General features: G+C 43.7%; 3 protein-coding genes across 5 annotated transcripts in view; 2 read left to right on the top strand and 1 right to left on the bottom strand.

The window, feature by feature from the left end:
• The window catches only part of LOC114598132 (nuclear body protein SP140-like protein), a 402,008-nt gene that overhangs the window by 73,469 nt on the left and 304,792 nt on the right, over window positions 1–23,747 (top strand). The window lies entirely within an intron of this gene.
• On the top strand, window positions 13–2,397 carry LOC114597654 (large ribosomal subunit protein eL39). The gene has a single exon (XM_077930075.1). It carries the CDS (start codon window positions 157–159, stop codon window positions 310–312), a length of 156 nt encoding a protein of 51 aa, XP_077786201.1. The 5' UTR covers window positions 13–156; the 3' UTR covers window positions 313–2,397.
• Window positions 12,797–23,747, bottom strand: part of INPP5D (inositol polyphosphate-5-phosphatase D) — a 60,121-nt gene continuing 49,170 nt past the window's right edge. For both annotated transcript variants that reach the window (XM_028730711.2, XM_028730712.2), the window contains exons 22-28: window positions 21,450–21,537; window positions 20,995–21,144; window positions 17,459–17,555; window positions 17,048–17,167; window positions 16,343–16,594; window positions 15,193–15,760; window positions 12,797–13,890 (exon numbers count right to left, since the gene is read on the bottom strand). In XM_028730711.2, the coding sequence (XP_028586544.2) occupies window positions 13,888–13,890; window positions 15,193–15,760; window positions 16,343–16,594; window positions 17,048–17,167; window positions 17,459–17,555; window positions 20,995–21,144; window positions 21,450–21,537 (1,278 nt within the window). In that variant the 3' untranslated portion in view covers window positions 12,797–13,887. The remainder of the gene's footprint in view (window positions 13,891–15,192; window positions 15,761–16,342; window positions 16,595–17,047; window positions 17,168–17,458; window positions 17,556–20,994; window positions 21,145–21,449; window positions 21,538–23,747) is intronic.

Raw genomic sequence — 23,747 nt, 5'->3', positions numbered from 1 at the left:
CGGATCCTGGGAAGAGGCGTCTCCGAAGCCGCCATCTTAGGAAGGGAATCGGGGGGGGCAAAACAGATTTTGAGGGTGTGGACAATTGCGTAATAGGGGCATTTCAAGCTCTTTTCGTTTCTAGCCATTGTGGTGAGCGGTTGGTGGAGCTTGAGTATGTCTTCCCACAAGACTTTCAAGATCAAGCGGTTTCTCGCTAAGAAGCAGAAGCAGAACCGGCCCATCCCGCAATGGATCCGCATGAAAACTGGCAATAAAATCAGGTACAACTCCAAACGGAGACACTGGAGGAGGACCAAGCTCGGCCTGTAAAGAGAAGCAGCTCCAATCTTACCGGTACATCCCTGAATCTTGCATCAAACTCTCAAGCGCCAAAATGGTCTCTTCCTACCAGCCTGCCACATTATCAGGGCTGGAATTCTGTCTTGTGCTGTGCAGTCTCCCCCCTTTGTAAAAAATATTTGTTATTACAAATATTAATGAATTAAAAACTGAATGATGGGGGGGAATAGGGGAATTTCAACACGTTCTTCGCCTTGCCCGTATTCTGGCCGTCTGCAAATGAAAGCTGTGCCTTGTCCATCTGAGCTGGGCAACTCCCCCCCCCCCTTTCAAAACATGCTTCTTAGTTAACACCCCCTCCCCGCACCGCCCAAAGGCTCAGAGCCCAGACAGCTGCTCCACTGATCCTCCTCAAGAGAAGGAAGCAGTTTTTCCATCCCCATCCCCATTGCACATTAGCCACACACTCTCTGCTCATCGCGGCTGTCTGCTGTGGGGAGACCGCGTCGTGATTCCCCAAAGACTCCGTCAACGTGTCCTTTAGGCTCTGCACGTTGGCCACCCGGGAATCGTCAAAATGAAGGCGTTGGCTCGGCGTTATGTCTGGTGGCCTAACATGGACGATGCCATCACTGCCTGGGTTTCCACCTGTCAAGCGTGCCAAGAATCGAGGCCTGCGCCACTGGCAGCTAAGGGACACACCTGGGAGACGCCCAAGACACCCTAGTCGAGGGTGCACATAGATCTGGCTGGCCCCTTTCGTGGCCGGACCTTTATGGTAGTGGTGGACGCCTATTCCAAATGGCTGGAGGTGGCCCTGATGCCCTCCACCACTACCGAGGCCGTCATCCGGGTGCTGCAAGGCCTCTTTGCGATGCATGGGTGTCCTGATGTCCTTGTCTCCGAGAACGGACCACAGTTCACATCAGGCACTTTTGAGCGGTATCTTTTGGGACTAGGCATCCACCATGCCCTAACGGCACCATTTCATCCATCCAGCAACAGGCAAGCGGAGAGAATGGTGCGCTCGGCAAAAGAGGCACTGGGGCACCTGGACCAGAGAGACTGGCACGAGGGGGTCGCCGAATACTTGTTCGTGCAACACATCACCCCTCATGCAGCCACAGGGCAGAGTCCTGCCGAACTTCTTATGGGCCGCCACCTCATGTCCCTGCTTGACCGGCTGCACCCAGACTTTGCCGTGGCCGAACCCCCAGGCTGTGCCAACGCGCCACGGTCATTTGTTCCAGGAAACCAGGTCTTTGCCCGGAACTTTGTGGGGGACATTCCTTGGGTGCCAGCCAAAGTAGTGGGAGTCACAGGACCTTGCTCGTACCAGGTGGCACTCGAAGACGGAAGCTTGTGGCGCCGGCACATAGACCAGCTTAGGCGCAGGGTTGGGGACTTTGACACTACCGTGGTGCCCCCAACTGCGCTCGTGGCTCCGGAACAGACACTTACAGATGGCGAGGCTCCACCTACACCTCTCTCACAGACTGTGGGCGTGTAGCCAAACCAAGCCACTTAAGAGGGTCTGCCGGACTTCCCACAGACTCAGACCACTGCCATGCCTGACATTCCGCCAACTCCGCTCGTGGAGGTTACACCCACAGCAGCGGATCCAGGGGACTTGGTTTCAATGCCACCTAGGGTCGCGCCACAGCTTCATCAAGAATCAGGCAGCCCACCGGACCGGACCGCTCCCCGGCAGTCTGGCAGAGTTTCCAAGTGCCCAGCTTATTTAAAGGACTATGTTGTTGGATATGTAACACTGTTGGTCTAAGTATGTGGAAGTATGTGAAATGTAACCGATATGCTTTTGTGCCTAATTGAACCATTACGTGTAGTGCTGTATATAAAGAAACCATTACGATTGTAACTAACGCTTTATCTCGGTGGGGAGGGGTGTTATGTACTGAAGTTCTCACCCTGGGCCAGCAGGGGGATACTGTAGATAGTTATGCAAATGAAGGATCGAAAGTGACGTTCAGTGATTGGATAGTTTTAGAAAGTTGTTACAGTAACATGGTACTGGAGCTCTATATAAGCAGGCTGACTGAGCCCTTCAGTTCAGTTCAGTTCTGGCCTCTGAATAAAGAAGAGCTGTTTGAAGAATTTCTGTGTCGTCTGATATACTTAAGTACATAACAATCAGATGTATAAAGTGTTGTCTTGAGTTGCAGGTACATACTTACACTAGGGAAGCAGGGGAGAGAGATTGTAAACAGTGTGAGCAGAAGGAAATGAAATGCCATAAACTACAGATAATAATAATAATTTATTATTTATACCCCGCCCATCTGGCTGGGCTTCCCCAGCCACTCTGGGCAGCTTCCAAAAAAATATTAAAATACTATAATACATCAAACATTAAAAGCTTCCCTAAACAGAGCTGCCTTCAGATGTCTTCTAAAAGTCTGGTAGTTGTTGTTCTCTTTGACATCTGGTGGGAGGGCGTTCCACAGGGAAGGTGCCACTACTGAGAAGGCCCTCTGCCTGGTTCTCTGTAACTTGGCTTCTCGCAGTGAGGGAACCGCCAGAAGGCCCTCGGTGCTGGACCTCAGTGTCCGGGTAGAACGATGGGGGCGGAGACGCTCCTTCAGATATACTGGACCAAGGCCGTTTAGGGCTTTAAAGGTCAGCACCAACACTTTGAATTGTGCTTGAAAACGTACTGGGAGCCAATGTGGTCTCTGCGGCTGCACTAACAGTGGCATTCACATCAAACAGTACAGTACAGTAGTATCTCGGCTCCTGAACGTCTTGGGAGTTGAACGTTCTGGCTCCCGAACGATCAAAAACCGGAAGTGAGTGTTCCAGTTTTTGGAAGCCAAACGTCTGCCGTGGCTTCCACTATTGTTTCCGGTGTGCCTGCACAATCGGAAACCAATTGGAAGCTGCGCCTTGGTTTCTGAACATTTCGAAGTTGAACAGACTTCCGGAACGCATTCCATGTGACTTCCAAAGTATGACTGTAATGGATAACACAGGCGAGCTAATGAACACACGTAGTTTAATAAAAACCTACTGTGCCAATTCAAACAAATTACAGCATTGAAATGGTGCTCTCAATGGTTTCATGCCACAGTCTCTCACTTTAATTTTTCTTTGGCTACCTTAAGGTCAGTTACAGAGGGGCTGATAGATGGTAATGTGTATGTATACATAAGTTCTGCATTATTGGCCTGAGGCTCCTGTGTTTTTAGGCTGTCAGGTGTAGAGCAGGTGGGCATGACTTGGCCTGGAAGGCCTGGTTAGGCTCATAAGGCCAGAGGTTTCCCACTCCTGCATTAGTGAGTGAGGCAGTCATCTCGGGCAGCAGAAGCTGAGCTGCAGATAATGGTAGTGAGATGTTGGAGGACAGAGCTGTGCTCTCCTTGAGTTAGTCTGCTGCCCTCAAATGTGGTGGAGAACAGTGTCCCATTGTCAGTACTGAAAGAAGGTTCAGCTGCCAGTATCGTAGGTTTCTGTATGTGGAATGGAGCAGAAGAAGAAGAAGAAGAGTTTGGATTTGATATCCCGCCTTTCACTCCCCTTCAGGAGTCTCAAAGCGGCTAACATTCTCCTTTCCCTTCCTCCCCCACAACAAACACTCTGTGAGGTGAGTGGGGCTGAGAGACTTCAAAGAAGTGTGACTGGCCCAAGGTCACCCAGCAGCTGCATGTGGAGGAGCGGGGAAGCGAACCCGGTTCCCCAGATTACGAGACTACTGCTCTTAACCACTACACCACACTGGCTCTCCAAAGGCGCCATCTTGTTCTTTGCATGTCTTCAGCCAGGCCAAGCCACTATTTGTAGTTTCTTAAGAAGGGACCAGGCCAAACATTTAATATAAAATGGGATTCTCTGTTATATATACAAGCTTATTGGACTTGATTTAGGAATCTTTTTATAGGGTGTTGGGTAAAATGAAGCTTCCAGTCCTATAAGCGTTAACTGCAAGAAAGCCTGATAGAACACAAACAAAGGATTGGACAGTGTATGTGTGTGTGCGCGCACACACACACACGCACGCAAACACACACCTAGATCATTAGCAACCCAGCACAGACTTATGTCAGTGTAAAATGGTATACTAGAATTGTATTGTGCATGCATTTTTAATTTGCCAAACAAAAAGTTACCTTAAACAGATTAAAGGGTGAAACATTTCTAAAAGCGTTGCCAAATGAGTCTGAATGTTGCAAAATGAGTCCTGTGATGTGCAAGGAAATATTAAAGTGTATCTGTTGCAAAGCAAGGCTCATCATATTCAGTATACCCAGGTATGGGTGAACACACTTGCACCCTATATTGATTTTGAAATCTTTGTAATTTCAATAGGACTCTGAAACAATGAAAATGTTTCCTTTCTCCAAGGAGCCAAACAGTGAGCACATGCAGTGGCTTTTGTAGGAATTAATGATGCTTCTAATTTTTAATAGGTGGTGAAAGAACACCATTTCAAGAATCATGACTCAGAGTGTATAAATAGCTTTTCTGAGAGCACAACAAAAGCATTGTCACTGTCTTGCACAGCAGAGTCAGAGTACATGACAGTTTAATGGGTGTTTAGTGCAATAAATAGCTAAATGCATGTGTACCATGAAGCATGTGTTACTTTCCATGAGTTTCAGAGGAGCTGGGGATTTTTGTTGCTACTTTCAGTCTATAATAATATTAAAATATTCTCAAAAATACTTGTAGGCAACCTGCAAATAAGGCATTGCAAATGTGGGGAGACAGCAGGGCCTTGTCAACACTGACCCCATTTTTCTGGATATTTCTGAAGCTCTAACATGCATGTTAACGTTAATAGAAGCTGCAGTTTGTTTACCTTTGAATAACTCCAAATGAACTCAACGGGACACAAATAGGAATGGCTGTGAGTTACTTGGGGGAAAATTTTGTTTGCTGTTAGTAGCTGAAAGCAAGGAGTGGGGGAAATTCCTTTGCCCATGGAAGCTTGCCAGGCTCCAAGTTTGTATGCTGGTGGTAGGCAGGGGGGCCAGCTCTTGGGGGTTCAGTTCGTGACCCCAAATATTTTTGGAGTAGGGGCTGGGCACTGGAGTAGGGGCTGGAGTAGGGGCTGAGAGAGAGAGAGAGAGAGAGAGAGATGTTAGCTAGTGGTGCATTATTTTAGTTTTGATCTGTTTTTTATTGTATATACAGTATGTTATGCTCTGATTTCCCCCCATAAAATTGCAGTACATATAATTGTTTTTATAAATAAATTGTGTGTGCATGTATTGGGAAGGCTGTTTGGGCATCTTTTCTTCTTCCCCACATTGTGGACCATCTTGAGGGTCTGGGAGCTGGGGGCACTGTTATACAGTGGTTCTGCTCCTTCCTCCTGAGCTGTGTTCAGAAAGTGGGGGGGGGGATGAGTGTTCATACCCCTGGGCCCTCACTTGTGGGGTGCCTCAGGGTTCCGTCCTCTCCCCCATGCTTTTTAACATCTACATGAAGCCGCAGGGAGAGATCATCAGGGGGTTTGGACTGGGTGTCCATCAATATGCAGATGATACCCAGTTCTACCTCTCTTTCAAATTAGAACCAGTGAAGGTGGTGAAGGTCCTGAGTGAGTGTCTGGAGGTGGTTGGAGGATGGATGGTGCCTTACAGATTGAGGTTGAATCCTGACAAGACAGAAGTACAGTGGTACCTCAGGTTACATACGCTTCAGGTTACATACGCTTCAGGTTACAGTTTCAGGTTAAAAACAGACCTCTGGAACGAATTAAGTACTTAACTCGAGGTACCACTGTACTGTTTTGGGGGGACAGGAGGCGGGCAGGTGTGAAGGACTCCCTGATCCTGAATGGGGTAACTGTGCCCCTCAAGGACCAGGTGCACAGCCTGGGAGTCATTTTGGACTCACAGCTGTCCATGGAGGCGCAGGTCAATTCTGTGTCCAGGGCAGCTGTTTACCAGCTCCATCTGGTATGCAGGCTGAGACCCTACCTGCCCGCAGACTGTCTTGCCAGAGTGGTGCATGCTCTAGTTATCTCCCACTTGGACTACTGCAATGCGCTCTACATGGGGCTACCTTTGAAGGTGATGCGGAAACTACAACTAATCCAGAATGCGGCAGGTAGACTGGTGACTGGGAGCGGCTGCCAAGACAACATAACACTGGTTTTGAAAGACCTACATTGGCTCCCAGTACACAATTCAAACTCCGAACACAATTCAAAGTGCTGGCGCTGACCTTTAAAGCCCTAAACAGCTTCAGTCCAGTGTACCTGAAAGAGCGTGTCCACCCCCATCGTTCTGCCCAGACACTGAGGTCCAGCGCCGAGGGACTTCTGGTGGTTCCCTCACTGCGAGAAGTGAAGTTAGGGCCTTCTCGGTAGTGGCACCCGCCCTGTGGAACACCCTCCCACCAGATGTCAAAGGAAAAAGCAACTACCAGACTTTCAGGAGACATCTGAAGGCAGCCCTGTTTAGAGAAGCTTTTAATATCTGAAGGACTATTGTATTTTAATATTTTGTTGGAAGCCGCACAGAGTTGCTGGGGAAACCCAGCCAGATGGGCGGGGTATAAATAATAAATTGTTGTTGTTGTTGTTGTTGTTTGGGTCTGGACAATAAATCTTGCTTGGTTGGAAAAACGACATGCCCAGCAGTGCTAATATGGCACTGGAATCCACTACAGCAGTTCTGGGCAGATTTGGAGAGGGGGTAGAGCCCTGGAGGTGGAAAATTAAGCAAGGAAGCAACTCTGTAGCATCTTCCCCTTTGCCTCCATTCCACTTCTGCATTTCACATTTTGGGCTGCAGCTGGATGAGTGTTTGCCGATTGCAGCATGAGTAACATAATTTCATTTTTTTAAAAAATAGGTCCAAGAAATTATAGACCTGTCAGCCTTAACCCTGGGGCTAGTGCTAGGAGGGGAAATCTAGATAACTAAAAATAAAGCAATTTGCAGATTAGAAGTACAAGATCCATAATTTATTTGCAACCAGAAATGAAGTGCTTTAGGAAAAATCTTAAAACTAAGGGCTTGCCTTACAATTAGACTTCAGGGCACTTGGACTCACCACCTTTAAGTCTGATTGTGTAAATTAATTTAAGTTATCCATATTTTAACTGTACTCTGCTGATGACATGCCATGCCAGTTAATGGACTGCAAATATATTGCAAATTCTCTTTTTTAGCCAAGTTCCTTAGGTGTAAAGGTAGTCTCCGCCATTATGGAGCTCTCATTTCTCCAATGGATCCAATGGTAGGAGTGTAATGTAATGGTAGAAGTGTAGTGACAGAGGTGTGCGTGTGCATGTTTCAAATTTATTTATTTAAATCAATGACTAGGACAAATATGTTCAGGCATGACAGAGTCCTCCATATGCTTGCTTTTATATAAAGTCTTTCTGTCAAAATTTAAGTGTTTTTTAACAATAGCTTTGAACTACACTTCCTTTTTATGTTAATTGTTGTGTGATTTTGATGATACTGAAGCTCTAGCATGCATGGTATCCTTAATTGAGTTACTTGGGGCAAAACTGCTTTTGCTTGTTAGGAGCTGAAACAAAAATAAAAACAGAGAAAGAAAAGAACAATTGTAATTAAGCATAAATTCATGCACATATCATTCTAAGCAAGGAGATAAATCTGTGTGGGTGAATGGCTTGTATTGTGTGAATGCTTTTATTGTCATTCTCACAGCTTTTGTTGTGCTGCTTATTGAATCTACCGTAGATGTGAATTGTAAATAAAATTTACAAGGAAAAGAAGTACAAATTAGCAATTATAGTGTGGATTGATTTTGTGTCCTGGCCTATGTTGTACTATACTGACTATATGCTTCTGCAGTATTTGACACAGAGCAAGATTACACCTTAAATTTTTTTGGGGGGGGGGCAATGCTTTCACAACAATATATTTTGAACAAATGTGGCATAAGATTTGTCTTTTAAATTATGTCAAGGTTTTCCACATGCCTAAGAAAACTCTTTGATGCTTTTATCAACTGAAGTAAGCAACCAAGAGGAAGTCTCTGAAAATTACCTATACACTGAACTGTTATTATGAATAATTGCATAGCTTCTTGAGAGAAACTTTAAATGGAGCTCTTTACTAATGGAGAAAAGGGCTTGCTATTAATGGAGAAAAGAAATACTTCAGCAATCAGCTGGAAACAGTGGCTCTACATGGCTTTTAATATAGCACATTATTAATATCTATCTTCATGTCCAAAATCTTTCTATAACATTTTCTCGTCTCTTTTAGCAAAGGTCCCCTGCAACGTTAGTTAGAAGCTTCCTCTTTCCAACTTCAACTCACCTGATTATTTCTGTTCAGCACAGTGTTCTTTAATTTTTCTGTAACTTGTCAGTTGTTTCTTATGGGGTGGGGTGTCAATTACAAGCTTCCAGACTTCTTTTTTTTAATCATTCATTGCAAAACAGTACTAGTGATTAAAGCCCCTCCCTTCCCCCTTGCACTGTTTAAGTCTCACAGTAATAGCTGGCGACATGAATGCTTGGACTGGGCAATGACACTTGCCAAATATGGGAGAAAATGGGTTTTCCATCAGAAGAGTTTACCTCTTTCCCCATTAGGGACTCTGAAGAGCGTGGAATTAGTAAAATGAGAGCCAGTCTCTTTTTGTCCTTGTTTTTAAGTTCCATCTGTGTATTTGTAATACATTGTAATGGATAGAGATGCAGAAACAGAACTTCCTGCATTTATTGGATGAAAGGGTAACAGTGTGGTAGATTTTTTTATTCTCTCATAGCCAGCAATTTCTTATTTTGAGAACTTCAAAAATTCTCACTAGGCCTGAGAGTGATCACGTGCCGGTCCAATAATAATAATTTTTTAATCACTTGGACTAATACCACCAGTGATAGTTCCTACAGATACAGCAGCAGTGTGTGTGGTGGTGCAGATGGGCCACTGCTGCTGCCTGGCTTCTGATCACAATGTGTTGCTGGCCCATAGCAGAGGGGAGGGATAAGACATGGGCCACTTGGTGCTGTGTGGTGTGGCACAGCCCATTCGACTCTCTTGCTGTTATGTGTCTGCACAGCACCTCACTCCCTACACTTTGCCCCTCTGTCTCCAATAAGTGCCAACAATATGCCATATTCAGAAGCCAGCAGAGCAGTGGTTCCCCCACCTACTTCACTGCATGGGCTGCTACTGTAATTTGAGTCCAAGAAAGCAAACAATTGTGTTGAAATAGAAAAGTGGAAGAAGGAATAAACTAGCTTGCAATGTTCCCCGAGGGTATTTTTCTTCGAGAACCATTTTTGACTTACCTGGAAATCTTTGACACAACAGCACAAGTAATTAGACTCTTCATGGTGATCTCTAAAGCTGCCTACCCAGTTAAACAAAATAACAAACGTGTGCTGCTCAGAAATGCACTTTAGCTGGAGCAATAAGGAAAGGGGGGCAAGACGATTCGCTAGAAAATGTCACCTGTATACATGTGCACAGAGATTGTAAAAATTTATTGCAATCTACAAGGGATTTGATTTAAATCTTCTAAATTCAAAACATAGCCCCATGCTCTACAACTGCTTTGTCAACTCTGGTATCTGATTTGGGGGACCTCTGGCATGCAGGGTCATTGAAAAACTGAGTGGGAGTGGATATCTGTTATGTACTAAGTTGAAAAGGATCGAAAAGGCAGCAGTCTGATTGGTCCTAGAACAATAGGATTCAGAATGCAGCAATCTGATTGGTCCTAGAACAATAGGGTCCAGAATGCAGCAGTCTGATTGGTTCACAGGAGCCACCCAATCCAGCTCCAGGTGGAAGTGAATCCGCAACCTGATTAGCCTACAGGTGGGTCCCAGAATTAGCCAATCATGTGGGGCCCATTGTGTATAATGTGTATAAATAATGTGTATAAAGCAGACATTCTGGGGGAACTTCCATTCCTCCTCACCACTATGAACTGAATAAAGAGCATGAAATCCACTCTCGACTCCAAGTATATTTCAATATCTCTTTGGAACTAAAGTCATGAGATGGAAACTGGAGTTGTCTTGAGTAGGTAGAATAGTAAGGAATTCCCACAAAATTCCGAACCTGAAGAAAACAATGCACCAACTGTGGCATCTGTTGTCCTATAAAGGGAATCAGAAGTGCAATTTTTACACTTTTGAACCCTACAGTCCAGATATGAATGATGCTTGAGTCTGTGCAGATCCACACAACTTACAGTGAAAATTGCGGCAGGCTCCTACAGCGATTTCAGTGGTGTCCTAGGAAGAAGGTACCTGACTTATCCTTGGGACACTTCCTGCTTTTCCTGCCCTACATGCAGCACTCAGCCAGAAGGCTGGGCAAATAGCTATCTAGATAGGACCTTGTTTAAGAAGACATATTCTACCTAGCTCCCCATCCTTGAGTTTTAAATATGGCTATAAAATCAGGCAGCTCACAGATAAAGCTGATGGCACAGCTCACATAGGAAATGGACCATTTAAGTGTTTCAGATTGACTGGCAATCAAATCTGGGACCTGCATTCTTTAGGACTGACCTGAGAGTGACAGGTAAAAGCTGTGCGAGCGATCTCTGCTGTGGGGGAAAGCAATCATGCTTTTAAAATGTCATTGCATTCTACATGTTACAAACTGTAGCTGAAAACCTTCAAGCATTCCTGACAGCTGGATCTCCATGGAAATACGGCACACTGAAAGAACACAGCTATTTTAAGAACTGGGCTAAAGTTGGGAAGTGTATCTGTGGGAAACAAACTGCGTTAGAGCACTCACAGTAATTTAACAGGGAAATGGCTGGGATAAGTGGTGGGAGTGTGTGGCAAAAGCAGTGATATTTGATCCTGAGTCTCCTCTCAATCAGATATGACCTTTCCAGGCAAAAAGCAGCAGGAAAGAAAGAAAACTGATTGTCCTTAATATATATTTCAGGTGGCACTTTGAAAGATTCCTAATCAATCTGCCGGTTGGCTGTTTACCTTCTTCTTTTCAAAGCCAACAGTGTATTAGTAGGGCTATTTATAGATATAATGTTACTGGTACTGAGCCTTCGTCCCAAACTACACGTTTTGTGGGAGATCCATGGTTAATACCTTTCTCAGAAGAGATGACCTTTGTGACCTGTGGGGTCTCTAAGATTCCCCATACCCCTCATTCCTCCAGAAACTACCTCCCCTTAGCTCTACAGTTTATTTCCCCATGCTTTCCCCAAGTTGTGTAAGCAAATGAAATAAATTTTAAATGAATATTGATCACCATGGGGGGTGTCAATTAGTTTAAAAGCCATTACTTAGGAGGCTTATGGAGATATTAAATAATGAGTGCTAGCAAGAGGCTGCCATCTTTCGGTCTGAGGCACAAATGCTCATCAGGGCTGGGAACTGATAGCACAGGTGGCAGCAGGTTTGTTGAACCATGAACAATATATAATTAGCTGTGATCTTGATGCATTCAATTTATTTTGAAGTGGCATTCCATTTACCTCATTCCCCTTAATTTCAACACAACTTTGGATTTCCTCCAAATCAGCTAGAAGGGCTGTGCTGTCAAGGGGTTGGCTAGTCAATGTTGGTCCCACAAAAGATAGCATTCCCCTCTGAAGGAGCAGATATGTAGCTTGGGGGTCCTTCTGTATCCATCATGGTTGCTTCAGTCGCTGAGTGCCTTCCCTTCATTTTGGCTGGTGGTCTAGCTATGCCTAGATAGTAACAGACTAATTTGTGTTGTCTATGCTATGGTAACCTCTAGGTTAGTAAAGCAGCTAATTATTATTATTCATAATTTTCATGCCAGTCATTTAATTCCTGGTGTTCACACTACATTTTCTGTTAATGTAACTTTTACATGGCCCATTAGGTAAGTTAACACACTCTCTGCATGGAGGAGAGGGAAGATCACTGCCTTTTCCTTTCCCTGCCTTGGCCCTCACATCCTCTCTACCAGTATGGGGGCGTGGCATTAGCTAGTACTGTGAGTCTGCCCCTCAAATGCTTTACCTAGAAATGTGGCTGTCCCACTTAACGAGGAAGACTGGCTGCAGGGCTAGGTCTGGGGGATCACCTGAATGATGTGGGATAAGAAAGAGGGACAGGAAACTGTCCTCCTGTGAATTTCATTACGTTGCGTGCCTTAGGATGCAAGCCAATCCATTTCACAAAAAGTTGGAGAAGTGCTCCAGGGATAGGTTAGCCAGATGCCTGTTGGAAACCCACAGGCAGGACCCAAGCACAAGAACACTCTTGCCTCCTTTGCTTCCAGCAACTGGCGTGCAGAAGCATACCGCTTCCTACTATAGAGGCATAGATAGCACAGCTAGCATAGCCTTCGATAATCCGCTCCTCCATGCTTCTGTTCCATCATGCAGAAGCAGCTTTTCTCAAGTTCAGCCATGGAGAGAAAACAATTCATTTGGATAGAACACGGCAAGCGTGCTTCCCAGCACCCGAATAATGCTACACCTGTATTTACTTACTTGGTCATTCAGTATATTTTATATCCAACTTCTCTCCCAAGGCAGTGCACCCTGAGCACCCAGGGGGCAGCTGCAGACCCTTTATAATTATCAGCACATAAAAACAAATTATCATATTTTTTTATTTTAGCAACACATTTTAACAAAGTAGACATCAGAAACTGCATAATTTTATGACAAAGCTGTGCACGAGGGTCTGAGAGAGACAAGTAAAAAGAAACTAAACATTATCGCTGACATCATGTTCAATGAAGTCTGCATGTATCTAATGCCACTAAAACAACCAGGAAGACAGTCTACTCTGCAGTAGGATTGACTTTTAAAAAAATGCTAGACTAACTTCTAGTGGTCATTTTAATTTGCTTCACATTTGTACTTAAAAATGATATTTTAAAAAACCTCCACATTTTTTCCTACTTACTAATAAAAAAAAACCACAAGGACAGATCAGATTGCTAAGGCTCTTCTGGTATTAATACCTAGGAATCTTTCTGTACCTAGTAAGGAACCCCTTTATCCCAATCCATGCTACCCATCAAACTAATTGGAAGAAAAACTCGGTGGCAGATTACTATTAATAGACCTGCAGTTTCAAGGGACACACATACTACCAGAAAATCCATACTCTTTCTGCCCCAATCCTGTGAAAAATACAAAGTTATAGCACTTTTGACAGCATTGTTTGTTCTTGCTTTTCCACTCCACTGAGGGGAGGAATGCCACGAAGCTCTGCCAATTTCAAGATGGTTCCTGCTGAGAAAGAATTGCCCTCATTCAGGTTTGAAATACAGTAACCTACAAGCTTGTGAATGCAGAGCACTTTTTGGATGTACCTAACTTGTGCTTTTCCCCTTTTCCCATCCTTAGTACCTTTTGTAACACAAATGTTCATAACTCCTTTGCTCTCAAAAGAATTACCAAAGCTGCAATGTAAAAAATCTATTATTATTATTATTATTTTAACCATTACGGCATTTGCTGGTATCGGACATCTTCGTGTATCTTCGTCTAAAGTAGTCTTGCATGATGTCTCAGGAGATGTGTACTGATAGATAGAGATTATCTCTTTCAAAAAATTAAAAAGAATTCCAGGGCTTCGTGAACCAGATCAGAGGATATAGACATGAACTCTCAGAAATGTCCATGCAGGTTCACTTCAGGACTCGTTTCAAGGTCTCATCTGTGAAGTTGTTGTTCACTGCAAAGACAAAAAGAACATCCACTCTTCAGCTTACCTACAAAATAATTATATAGCATTTACACTGCCCAAAGGCAAGGACCCTACATCTTAACCTAATTCTAAATGTTAAGCCAGGCCCTCCACCAAGACATTGTTTGCCTCAAGCAATATCTGCCTTGCAGATGACACTGGGATCCATTGTTGGTGGATGCATTTTGCATTAAGCCCAAGTTACTGTTTGCTTTGCAAAAGCACTATCTGTATCTGCTCTGGTGATGCTCTTGTGTAATACCTCAGCAGGTACTGTATCTCTGCGCAAAGGGACCCTCAGATATAAGACTTTAGCTCCTAAAGTTTTAAGCAGCCAACAAATGCTTAACAGTTGTCTCTGGTGCCATTGAGGCATACAGCTAAAAAGTATTCTCCTTTATCTTCTTCTCACTACCCCAAAGCTACCAGTGCAGCAGAAGACCTGCTTGCAATCAGGATCTTCTCTAAAATCAAGGAAAGGACCAACACCAGCACTTTAGCAGGGTGCATTATCTTGTCCCTAAACTCGCTGCCTGTTACAACTAACATGTTTTTCAGAATAAGTTTTAACCATTGTGTCTCCGGTTATCAGTCTAATATTTGCATTATTAGTTTATTCACAGCCCAAAACCACTTTGTTCTTTGGTGGTAAATGAATTGGACTCTCATTTACCACCCAAAGGATTAAGTGGGTTTGGGTTTAGGGAACTGACTGCTTTTAATGAAAGGGCAGGTGTCACACTGTTTTTATTGTAATTATTGGTATGGTTTTAATAGGTATTATATATGCATATGCAGTAGTTTTACTTCTATCAACTTTTTTCATGATCCCTGTAAGCCGCCTTGAGTCCTGACATGGGAAAAGGCAGGATAAATATATAATAATTATTATAAAGTAACTATAAATGCAAACACTGGTGGTAAATGAGAGTCAAACCTTTTGGTTCTGTGTGGCCTTACAGCAAAAGTAATCACCAAAGCATGGCAGCATCCTGCCCCAATTAAAGTTTGGCCCCAAAACTTCAGCAGGCTGTTGAAGCACATTTTCAACAAATGGTAAGTCCCTTTCACTACAATGATACAACGCTTCTAATAATTGCAATGCATCACACTGGCTTACAACAACAAAAAGCAAAGCTCAAACAAAAAGCTCAGTGGCAGAGCACCTGCTTGTTATGCAAATAGCCGCAGGTTCAGCCCACAGCATCTTCATGTAGGGCTGGGAAAAATCTCTGCCTGAAGCGCACTGCATAGCAGCTGCCATTTCCTGCAGCCCTATCCTAAACGTACCGGCATCGTTGTCCGGCTTACAGGTCCATTGTCGTTTTGGTGCTTTCTGTGGTGTGGAAGTTCTGAGCTGTCTCGATAATCTTTTCCCTTGGTGTTCTGCATGTCAAGCACCACTTGACTCTTGGATGGAAGAGGTGGTTTGCTGTGTCCTACTTCAGACCTTGAGAATTTGACAGGTTTCTTCAGTGGTGGCACTAGGGGGTCTAAGTTGGAACAGGGAATCTGCTTGCCAAAAGTCTTTTCAGGCACTGCAGTCTTTCCCTCGGATTGGGTGGAATAGGTGTGACAACGAACTCTGGATGCAGGGACTGGGAAGGGTGGGGAGGACTGCTGCTTGTATGCCGATTTGCTACTGTCAGGCTCCGGTAACTTGGGGAAAGGGAAGCTCTGGTCAGGGATATTTGGGAGCTCTTTTCGAGACATCTTGGAGAATTCCTGCTCTCTCTTGGACGGCACTTTGTCCTTGGTTTTTGCAAAGTCATAAAGTGGGTTATCAATCATCTCTGGTTTAGGGTACATGTCTTCTGGCAGAAATGGCTCTATCATGCTTTTCCTCACCTCGGCATACCTGCAATGGGAAAGGAGCGGGGGAAATATCAAAGGGAAAGCAAGGACAGGTTAAACCAAAGAAATTAAAAGACGTGGGGAAGTAATCAAAATGACTGTGATAAAATACATGAGAATAAAATGCTGGTGAAGACTGAACTTTATATAATAGCAGTGGTATTAAAAACCTGTTCACCACCACGACAGTGCTCAGATTTTAAAAAGTGCCTTCAGCTGGGCTGGAAATGATTTGTTGAAATTAGATGTACCAACTATGCACTTCAGAGAAGTTACTGTGTCTGCCTCCCAGGAAGGTGGTGATGCTGGTGGCACCTCACTTAATATTTTCTAGTTTCTGTGGTTCACGGGTGGGGAATCTGATGTCCTCGAAATGTTGGACTACAGCTTTTCTTAGCCACAGCAAGCATAGCCAGTTGTCTGGAATAATAGATAGGAACAACTGGAGTGTCCTAAGTTCCCAATCTCTGTTAACACCTGGCACCTACAACCCAGTCAATCTCTCAAATGCTGTTGAATTACTCTGCTAAAGAGCAGGTGAATTAGGAAGAATTAGAACATCTCTAGAGGGTGTGCAAAAACTCACACTTGATCCTTTCGATGAGTTGTAGACTGAGTGGGTGCTCTTGGAGATCCGGGGGACTGGGTGGAAGGTGTGGTGGGAGACTCTAGTCCCATCAGACAAGTACTGTCTTTGGATTGTAGGTCATAGTTCCATGCAGCAGGCAGTTGGTCTGGTGAAGGGATCTGCTTAAGTTGGCCTGTTGCAGGGAATTGTTGAGAGGCAGCCGCCATCCGTAAGTAGCTGGGATTATTGATATCTGTGGCCACTGTGCTTCTGAGGAGAAAGAGTTGTGGAAGATAGAAAATCAGTCAGGACCATAGAATACAGAGTTAGAGAAGCGAAACCCAACCCTTAGCATAGAATATCAGTAGCTGGGAAGTGCAGCTGGGCATGTTGCGCTCATGTCCAGTTTATAAGCTTCTCACAAACATCTGGCTGGCCACTGTGAGAACAGGACGCTAGACTAGATGGGCCACTGGCTTGTCTTGTATTCTTAAAACAGAGAAGCATGGATTTTATCTAGAGCAGCTTTTCCCAACCTGGTGCTCTTCAGATGTTCTGAACTCAGCTCCCTATCAGCCCCAGCCACCACAACCAATGGTCAGGGGTGCTGGGAGTTGGGAGTCTAGCAATATTTGGAGGCTGCCTGCATTTCCAGGCTCTTCTTCTAGGCAGGAAGAATTCTTTAGTGCATACAGCAAAGCACACTAAAGTAAAAATCACTACCGCAAAGGATCAGTCTTGCTCGGTTCATCTAGAGAAGTTGTCGCCGTTCCTCGATAGCGGGCAATAGCTGCTGCTTCTTTGGCCATTATGTGAGTAGATTTTCTGCTGGAACAAGGCTCCCTTTCAGGGGAAGACAGTGCGTTAGTAGGTTCCATAATCTGATAATTTTCAAACATAATGGTAGCATTTTCTCCATGCAGCCATTTCTCACATCTGTTACTTTATTTGGAGATAGTTTTCAATTCTCTTATTATATTCTCTTGGTGTGCTGGGGAATAATACATGTAAACAACTTTCTTGTTTATTCTGCAATGCACACAAGCTCTGGCAGATCCATATCTGCCTGAGGGCAAGTCACCAGCCAACATGTCAGTCACCTTTGCACACATAAATTAACTGCCTTTATCCTACCTATTCACCGGCTCCCACTCTTTGGCATAGTCTACACAGCTCGAGACCCTCACTGGTTTCTGGCCAGCAGCCTCATCCCGTTCAATCTTCACGAAGTCTAGAAGAAAGACACAAAAGAAATATAACAGTGCTTAGGACTGCAGTACAAGTTTGTAACATTTAGGTTCTAAATCCCTGAGATGCGGTCTCCAACTAAACAGTTCCACAAGCACAAGGAATTTTAGCCATGCAATGGAACTTCCTCAGCCTCTCCTCCCCCTGTGTGACTCCTAAAACTGTTCCAGGGGTCCCAACAGGCGGGTTTCAAGACCAGGCCCACCTGCCTCATTCTCTAGTAGAATTTGGGTGGTTAGTTAAATTCATCTCCCTCACTGCCTACATAGTCCTGAGAGGGTCTCTGTACTTGTTAAGAGTTACATAAATGAAAAAAATAATAATCCACTCATCCTAGTGGGCAGTGGCATTCTCTTGGCGGTACTAGGGCCAGGATGAAGCAATGTAGTGAAGGGGGCGGGTGAGATCCAGGGCTGGCACTGCAAATAATAATCATATAATAATAAAATTTTATTTATATCCCGCCCTCCCTGCCGAAACCGAAGCACAGTTCCTCAGTCCTCACCACACCACCTCTCCTTGCCCCATCTCTGTCATGATGAGCACATTGCTGCCAGGAAAACATCACTGCCTCGACTACCCCTCACAAGCTACAGTAACATTGTGAGAACCACAACTAGTGAAATGGCCCTATGCTGGAGCCACTGGCACTACAGGGACAGGAAAAGCAGCAAGTTGGAGAAAGTCCCCTTCCAAGTATCACTTGAAGGTACAGATTGAATATTCAAAAAGGTTTGATATAGACTCTCCTCCTGCAAGAGGGGAGGGGTTGTGGACGGGAGCTGATCCCCGCCTCAAGCAGGGGGCGTTAGCCCCCTGCCACCCACTCACCTGGCTGGCGCACCACGCCCACAGGTAAGCGCCCAATCGGGCGGCTTGGAGGGGCGTGGTTTGCCGTTTAACTTACTGCTGCGCCAGCCATTCTGCCTCATTACCCTCCACTCCCTTAGAGCTTAGGGTTTAGTTCTCTCTCTTGGCCTTGCTATGGACCTTAGGTTGGTCGCCCAGGTTGTCCAGGGGGCCTGGTAGGAATTTTTCCATCTGGCATTAGGCCTTGTGGTTTTTTCGCCTACCTCATAGCAATCATCGCAACTTTCTCGGTGTTGGTGGGTAGGTTAGGCATTGGAATGTGTTTGTGGTGTGTGAAAGGGCTAGGTGTGGCCATCGCCTACGCCTTCAATTTTTGGGTATTCCGTTAAAGGAATCCAGCGGTCGTGGATCCTGTCCAATGCCTGTGTGGCGGGGGGCCATGGCACGACCCTCGGTGACATCAGGGGAGAGCTTATAGTTGGATTAGATAGATAGATAGATAGATTCTTTATTGTCATTACACAAGTGCAACATTGCACAAGTGCAACGAAATTGGATGCCATCCCTTAAAAACAACAAAAGCAAAACAACAACAACCAAACAAACCACATTCCAGCCACACCCACACCCACACCCATCAAACTCCCAGGTCACACTATCGAGTTACAGCATTAGCATCAACAGGCTCCACCTACTGGTGAATAAACCCCCCTTTTAGACTCACCCCTCTCCGAGTGGGTGGAGTCAAGTGACGTGATCCAATGCCTAAGCCAATACCTTTTCACTTGCTGTAAAGTGAAACCCCTCACAAGCTACAGTAACATTGTGAGAACCACAACTAGTGAAATGGCGCTATGCTGGAGCCACTGGCACTACAGAGACAGGAACAGCTGCACCTTGGAAAAAGTCCCCCTCCAAGTATCTCTTGAAGGTACAGATTGAATATTCACAAAGGTTTGATATCTGCAGGTCTTTCCAAGCACTATAAGGCATTTAAACAAAGATATTACTTTTTCTCAAGTAGAAACAAAGCATAGCTACTTCTCTTCCATGAATGATATTTGATATCAATGCTTTTCTATCAGGATTTTAATTCTATTTCGATTATGTTTGACATCCGGATCAACAATGCCAAAGACCACTAATGTTTTCAAAAAGACAACAGCTATCTTTGCATTTTACAGCCAGTTTGGTACCCATTTTTCAACATATCTGATGAAAAGGAGAAGGAGAGGGAGAGAGGAAGAGAGAGAGACCTGCTCCCAGAGCCTGATCAGCAATCACATTTAATTTTTTTAAAATTAAATACTACACCCTGGATTGCGATTGGCACCACAGCACATGGGATAGTTGAAACCTTCCCGCCCCAGCCAAATTCTCAGTAAAAATCACACACAGCTCCTTGGACTTGCAGCAATTAGTACTGGAGGTAGTGGAACATAGAATCCCCCCCCCCCCAAATGCTTATTACCAGAAACATTCTTCAGGATTTTCACAGTGGTTACGGCTCTTCTCTTTCACACATTGATATTCCCATTACAAGGAGATTATCTCCATATCTCCCTTCAAATATCAAAATGTCTAAAGGGCATTGTGGGTTTTCCTCCTCATTCTAATTGCTGTGCATGGGTGTGTGTTATTTTTTATCAATATAGGTGCTGGGGAGGGAAAAGTTAAGCCACCCCTCCCTTGTGTGATGCTGATGACAACCCCCAGCACATGCCAGTTATTAAATTTTTAAAAGCCTATGACATGGCTGCTAATCACATCATTCATATAATACAGAGTGGAAATTAAGCAGAAGCATGTGAAATCTATATTGCTGACCGTCAGGTAGAGGGCTCCCTCTCGCTGTTCATTTGGTTGGAAGCAGGAAAGAAGAGCTATCACTTTATTCCTTAGATCTCCTGTATATTTGTTTATACCACAGTGTGGGGGCGGGAATTACTTTTCAACCCCAAAAGCCACAATGGTTTGTTTTTTTAATGCTTAAACACTCCATTATCAGAGTCAATCTTCAGGATCTTCACAATAAGGCTTCTTCACACACTGATACTCTCCTTACAAGGAGAATACCTTCACACAGGAAAACATCTCTCGTTTTATATATATATATATATATATATATATATATATATATAGGGCAACGTGAGATTCTCCCCTGCCACGTATAAGCGATTTTAGCAGACAAAGACTCATGCTACCCGTCACATATCTTCTGCTTATGGATGTAACACACAAACAATGGTTTACCATTTTGTGAATGAACCTTGGATTCATGGCCTCCCTATTCCCTGAGAAGAAGATCTGAAGCATTCACTTCATTATTTTTTTTAACTAACTGTTGCTTTGCATTATGTCTGAATCCAGAAAAATTGTGGTTAGGCTTAACTATGGTTTACTAAAACAAGTCAACTTCAAACTGTGGTTTATGAAGCTGGTTTATTTTCATAAAACCTTAGTTAAGATTAGCCACTGTTTAGGGTTTGGGCATAACACTAAACTATGGTTAACTGAAAATGAAGTGAAAGCTGATCTTCTTGCAGACAGGCTGAAACAGGAGAGGGGGGAGAGCCCATGAGCCCATTGTTTGTTCATGTAACTTGCCTTACCATATAGTTTTTCTCTCTGTTTTCCTTCAGATGTTTGCAGCTTGAATTCGCCTTGGAAGATGCCTGTCTTTTCCCCATGGTGTGTGAGCATAGTTTGGATTGGGACTTGGGATTCTGTAGCTCCACTTCGAAGGGCAATGCAGCCTTCACCTAGAGAAAGACAAGGGAACGGATAATGCCTGAAGGACAGGTTTGCACAGGCAACTTGTGGGAGGGAGACTGGATAAATCCATAGTGATTATGTTCCTCCTGTAAAGAACCACAGTCCTCAGCAATACTTAACATTACATTTTAAAAATATATGCTGTTGTAAAATGTTGCTATCGTAGAAAAGAGATCCTAGAAACCTAGAAATTCATGCACGCATTTTCTCCCACACATTAAACAACTTTGTGGGGAGGGGGAAACATAAGGAGAGGTTGACTCATGTATAAGCTTTAGAGGCAAAGTCTTACCATAGGATTCATCACTATCTGATGATTTAATGCTGATCAGAATGTGCTGGTCTAGCAGGTACTCTGGATCTGAAATAATTGGAGTCAGCTGCAAGAGAAAGCTCAGAAAGGTCAGTAATACCAGAGAGGGGACTGTATATACAATATATATCCCAGAAAGTAGCACATTTCCCTTACAAATGCAATTGTGTTAAAGTTAGTCTCTGTAGTCAGTCAAAGCTTATGCCATCAAAGCTCAGAGAGTACTACAGGATTCCTTGCTATGGTTTTCGTTACCCTTTTGGAAATTGCAATTAAGGTTGCTATCCTACTTGTGCTTTCATAGGAGTGAGTCCTATTGTGATCAGGGGATTTACTCTCAAGAAACAATGTTTAGGATCTTAGCCTAAGGGTAATATCAGAGCTGCTTTTGAATTCCAGTGTTACAATTTTTTACTTGCTGAACAAAAATTACAACGACTGAAGGACCTACACTTGATGGGGCGTTGAAGCCAGTCCTGTATCTCCGATTACTACATTTAGATAACATACGTTCATACGTTGCATTTGAGGTGTACATGCTTATAAATGTACACCTAAAAATATGGGATATGAAGGAGCTCTCAAAGCTCTCAGAGAAAGGAATGGTGGAAATCCTGTAAGGTATAGAGCTAGTGCAGTGGGAAAGAGACAAAGCTGGAAGATCCCAGTCTGAGCCTTGCCTCTGTGAGATGAAGTCCCAAGGTAGTCCTAGGTAGAGATGTCAGGAAATGTGAAGATCTTGGAGGGTTGCTGAAAACACCTGTACACCTAAAAGATAATCTTATTCCCTGTAGAGGGCATTGTGCAGATACCATCTTATCGGGAAGACTGTTTTCACGCCATGTTGGAATCAGGCCTTTAGTGTGGCATTACCTTCCCTTTGGAACTCCTTCCCACTTGATAGCAGAAAGGTGTCTTCGCTATTGTCTTTTCAGCACCTGCTGAAGACGTTCCTTCTAAACAAGGACAAGCCTTCTAAAATATTTATCCCAATTGATTTCTCTTGGATTTGAGTAGCTTTTATGCATGTGCTGCTATTGTTTCAAACTGCTTTTATTTTTATATTTGTTTTTAACTGATTTCATATGTGCAGCTCTTTAAGCTATTTTTATCTATGCAACTATTATACATGCTGTGTAACCCTAATCTTCATAGGAAGTGATTTAATAAGAATAAATAAAAATAATAAAATAATAATTGACTAAGTTATGTAACGTGCTTGGGACATTAAAACACACTATATGAATGCTAAGCAAATGTATTAGCGTATCTCTGTCTGCCTTCTAAGAAACCACTGGTACGATTCTGTCTGACATTAATGACTTAGGATGATTTGCATGTGCACTTCTGATATCACAACTCTAAAGCAATTGTAAGTTAAAATATAACATTTTCAATGAGACACAGTTAACGCTGTGATAAAAGAATGCTAGAATTTCCCTGATGATATTACAACACATGTATTAGCAAAGGTGGAAACAAATATTCCAGTTGACCAACAATGGTTTTCATGGAAGAAATCCCTGTTATTTGAAGCCACATCATATAATCTCTTTCATCTTGTAGCTGCTTTAATATATTCTTCAGGTTTTTAGAACATCTGGTTACAAATACAGGTTCTGTATCTGAAAGCGATGCCTAACTCCAGTTTTTGAACTGAAAAATCTGTGAAGGTGAGACCATGTATGGCCATCATACATGAAAAATACATCATACACAGGGTGTCATCATCATAACATCTTGTTAAAGTAGAAGGGAGAATCAGCCATAAGGTCTTGTCCCTTCTTTTGCTTGTTATGTAGGAGTCTGGAATGTAACACACCACAAACGGCTAACTGGGGCTACTAGATTTCTCTTGGCAGCCCTTAGCTGCAAGTCCTTTTAAAGACACCAGCTGGAATGCCATTTCAACATGTTCTTCCAAACTATTTAACTACCCATATGTTCATTTAGTATAAGTATTTGGAGCAGGGCCCCTAAGAAAGCATTCTATAGCCTATCTAGAAGAGAGAGAGAAATTCAAAAATTGGGGGGGTCTGAGCTTTTGATTAGTGGAATCATAAAACCTTAGTGTTAGAATGGATCTGCACTGTGGGTTGCTGAAGAAGATCTAGAAGTTTTTCTCCCAAGTAGGGCTCCTGTTTTGGGGGAACTGCATTTTCACAGCAGTCAAATCTCAAAATGTTAGTGCAAGGAAAATGCAACTTTCACCCCAACCCTGTCATCCCAACACTTAGACGCACTGGGAAGTGCTCATCAAGAGTGACTCGTGACATA

This window comes from Podarcis muralis, chromosome 6 (genome assembly GCF_964188315.1).
Source record: "Podarcis muralis chromosome 6, rPodMur119.hap1.1, whole genome shotgun sequence".
Taxonomy (NCBI): domain Eukaryota; kingdom Metazoa; phylum Chordata; class Lepidosauria; order Squamata; family Lacertidae; genus Podarcis; species Podarcis muralis.
The sequence above is the reverse complement of the archived record's forward strand: the minus strand, read 5'-3'. Positions and strand labels throughout refer to the sequence as shown.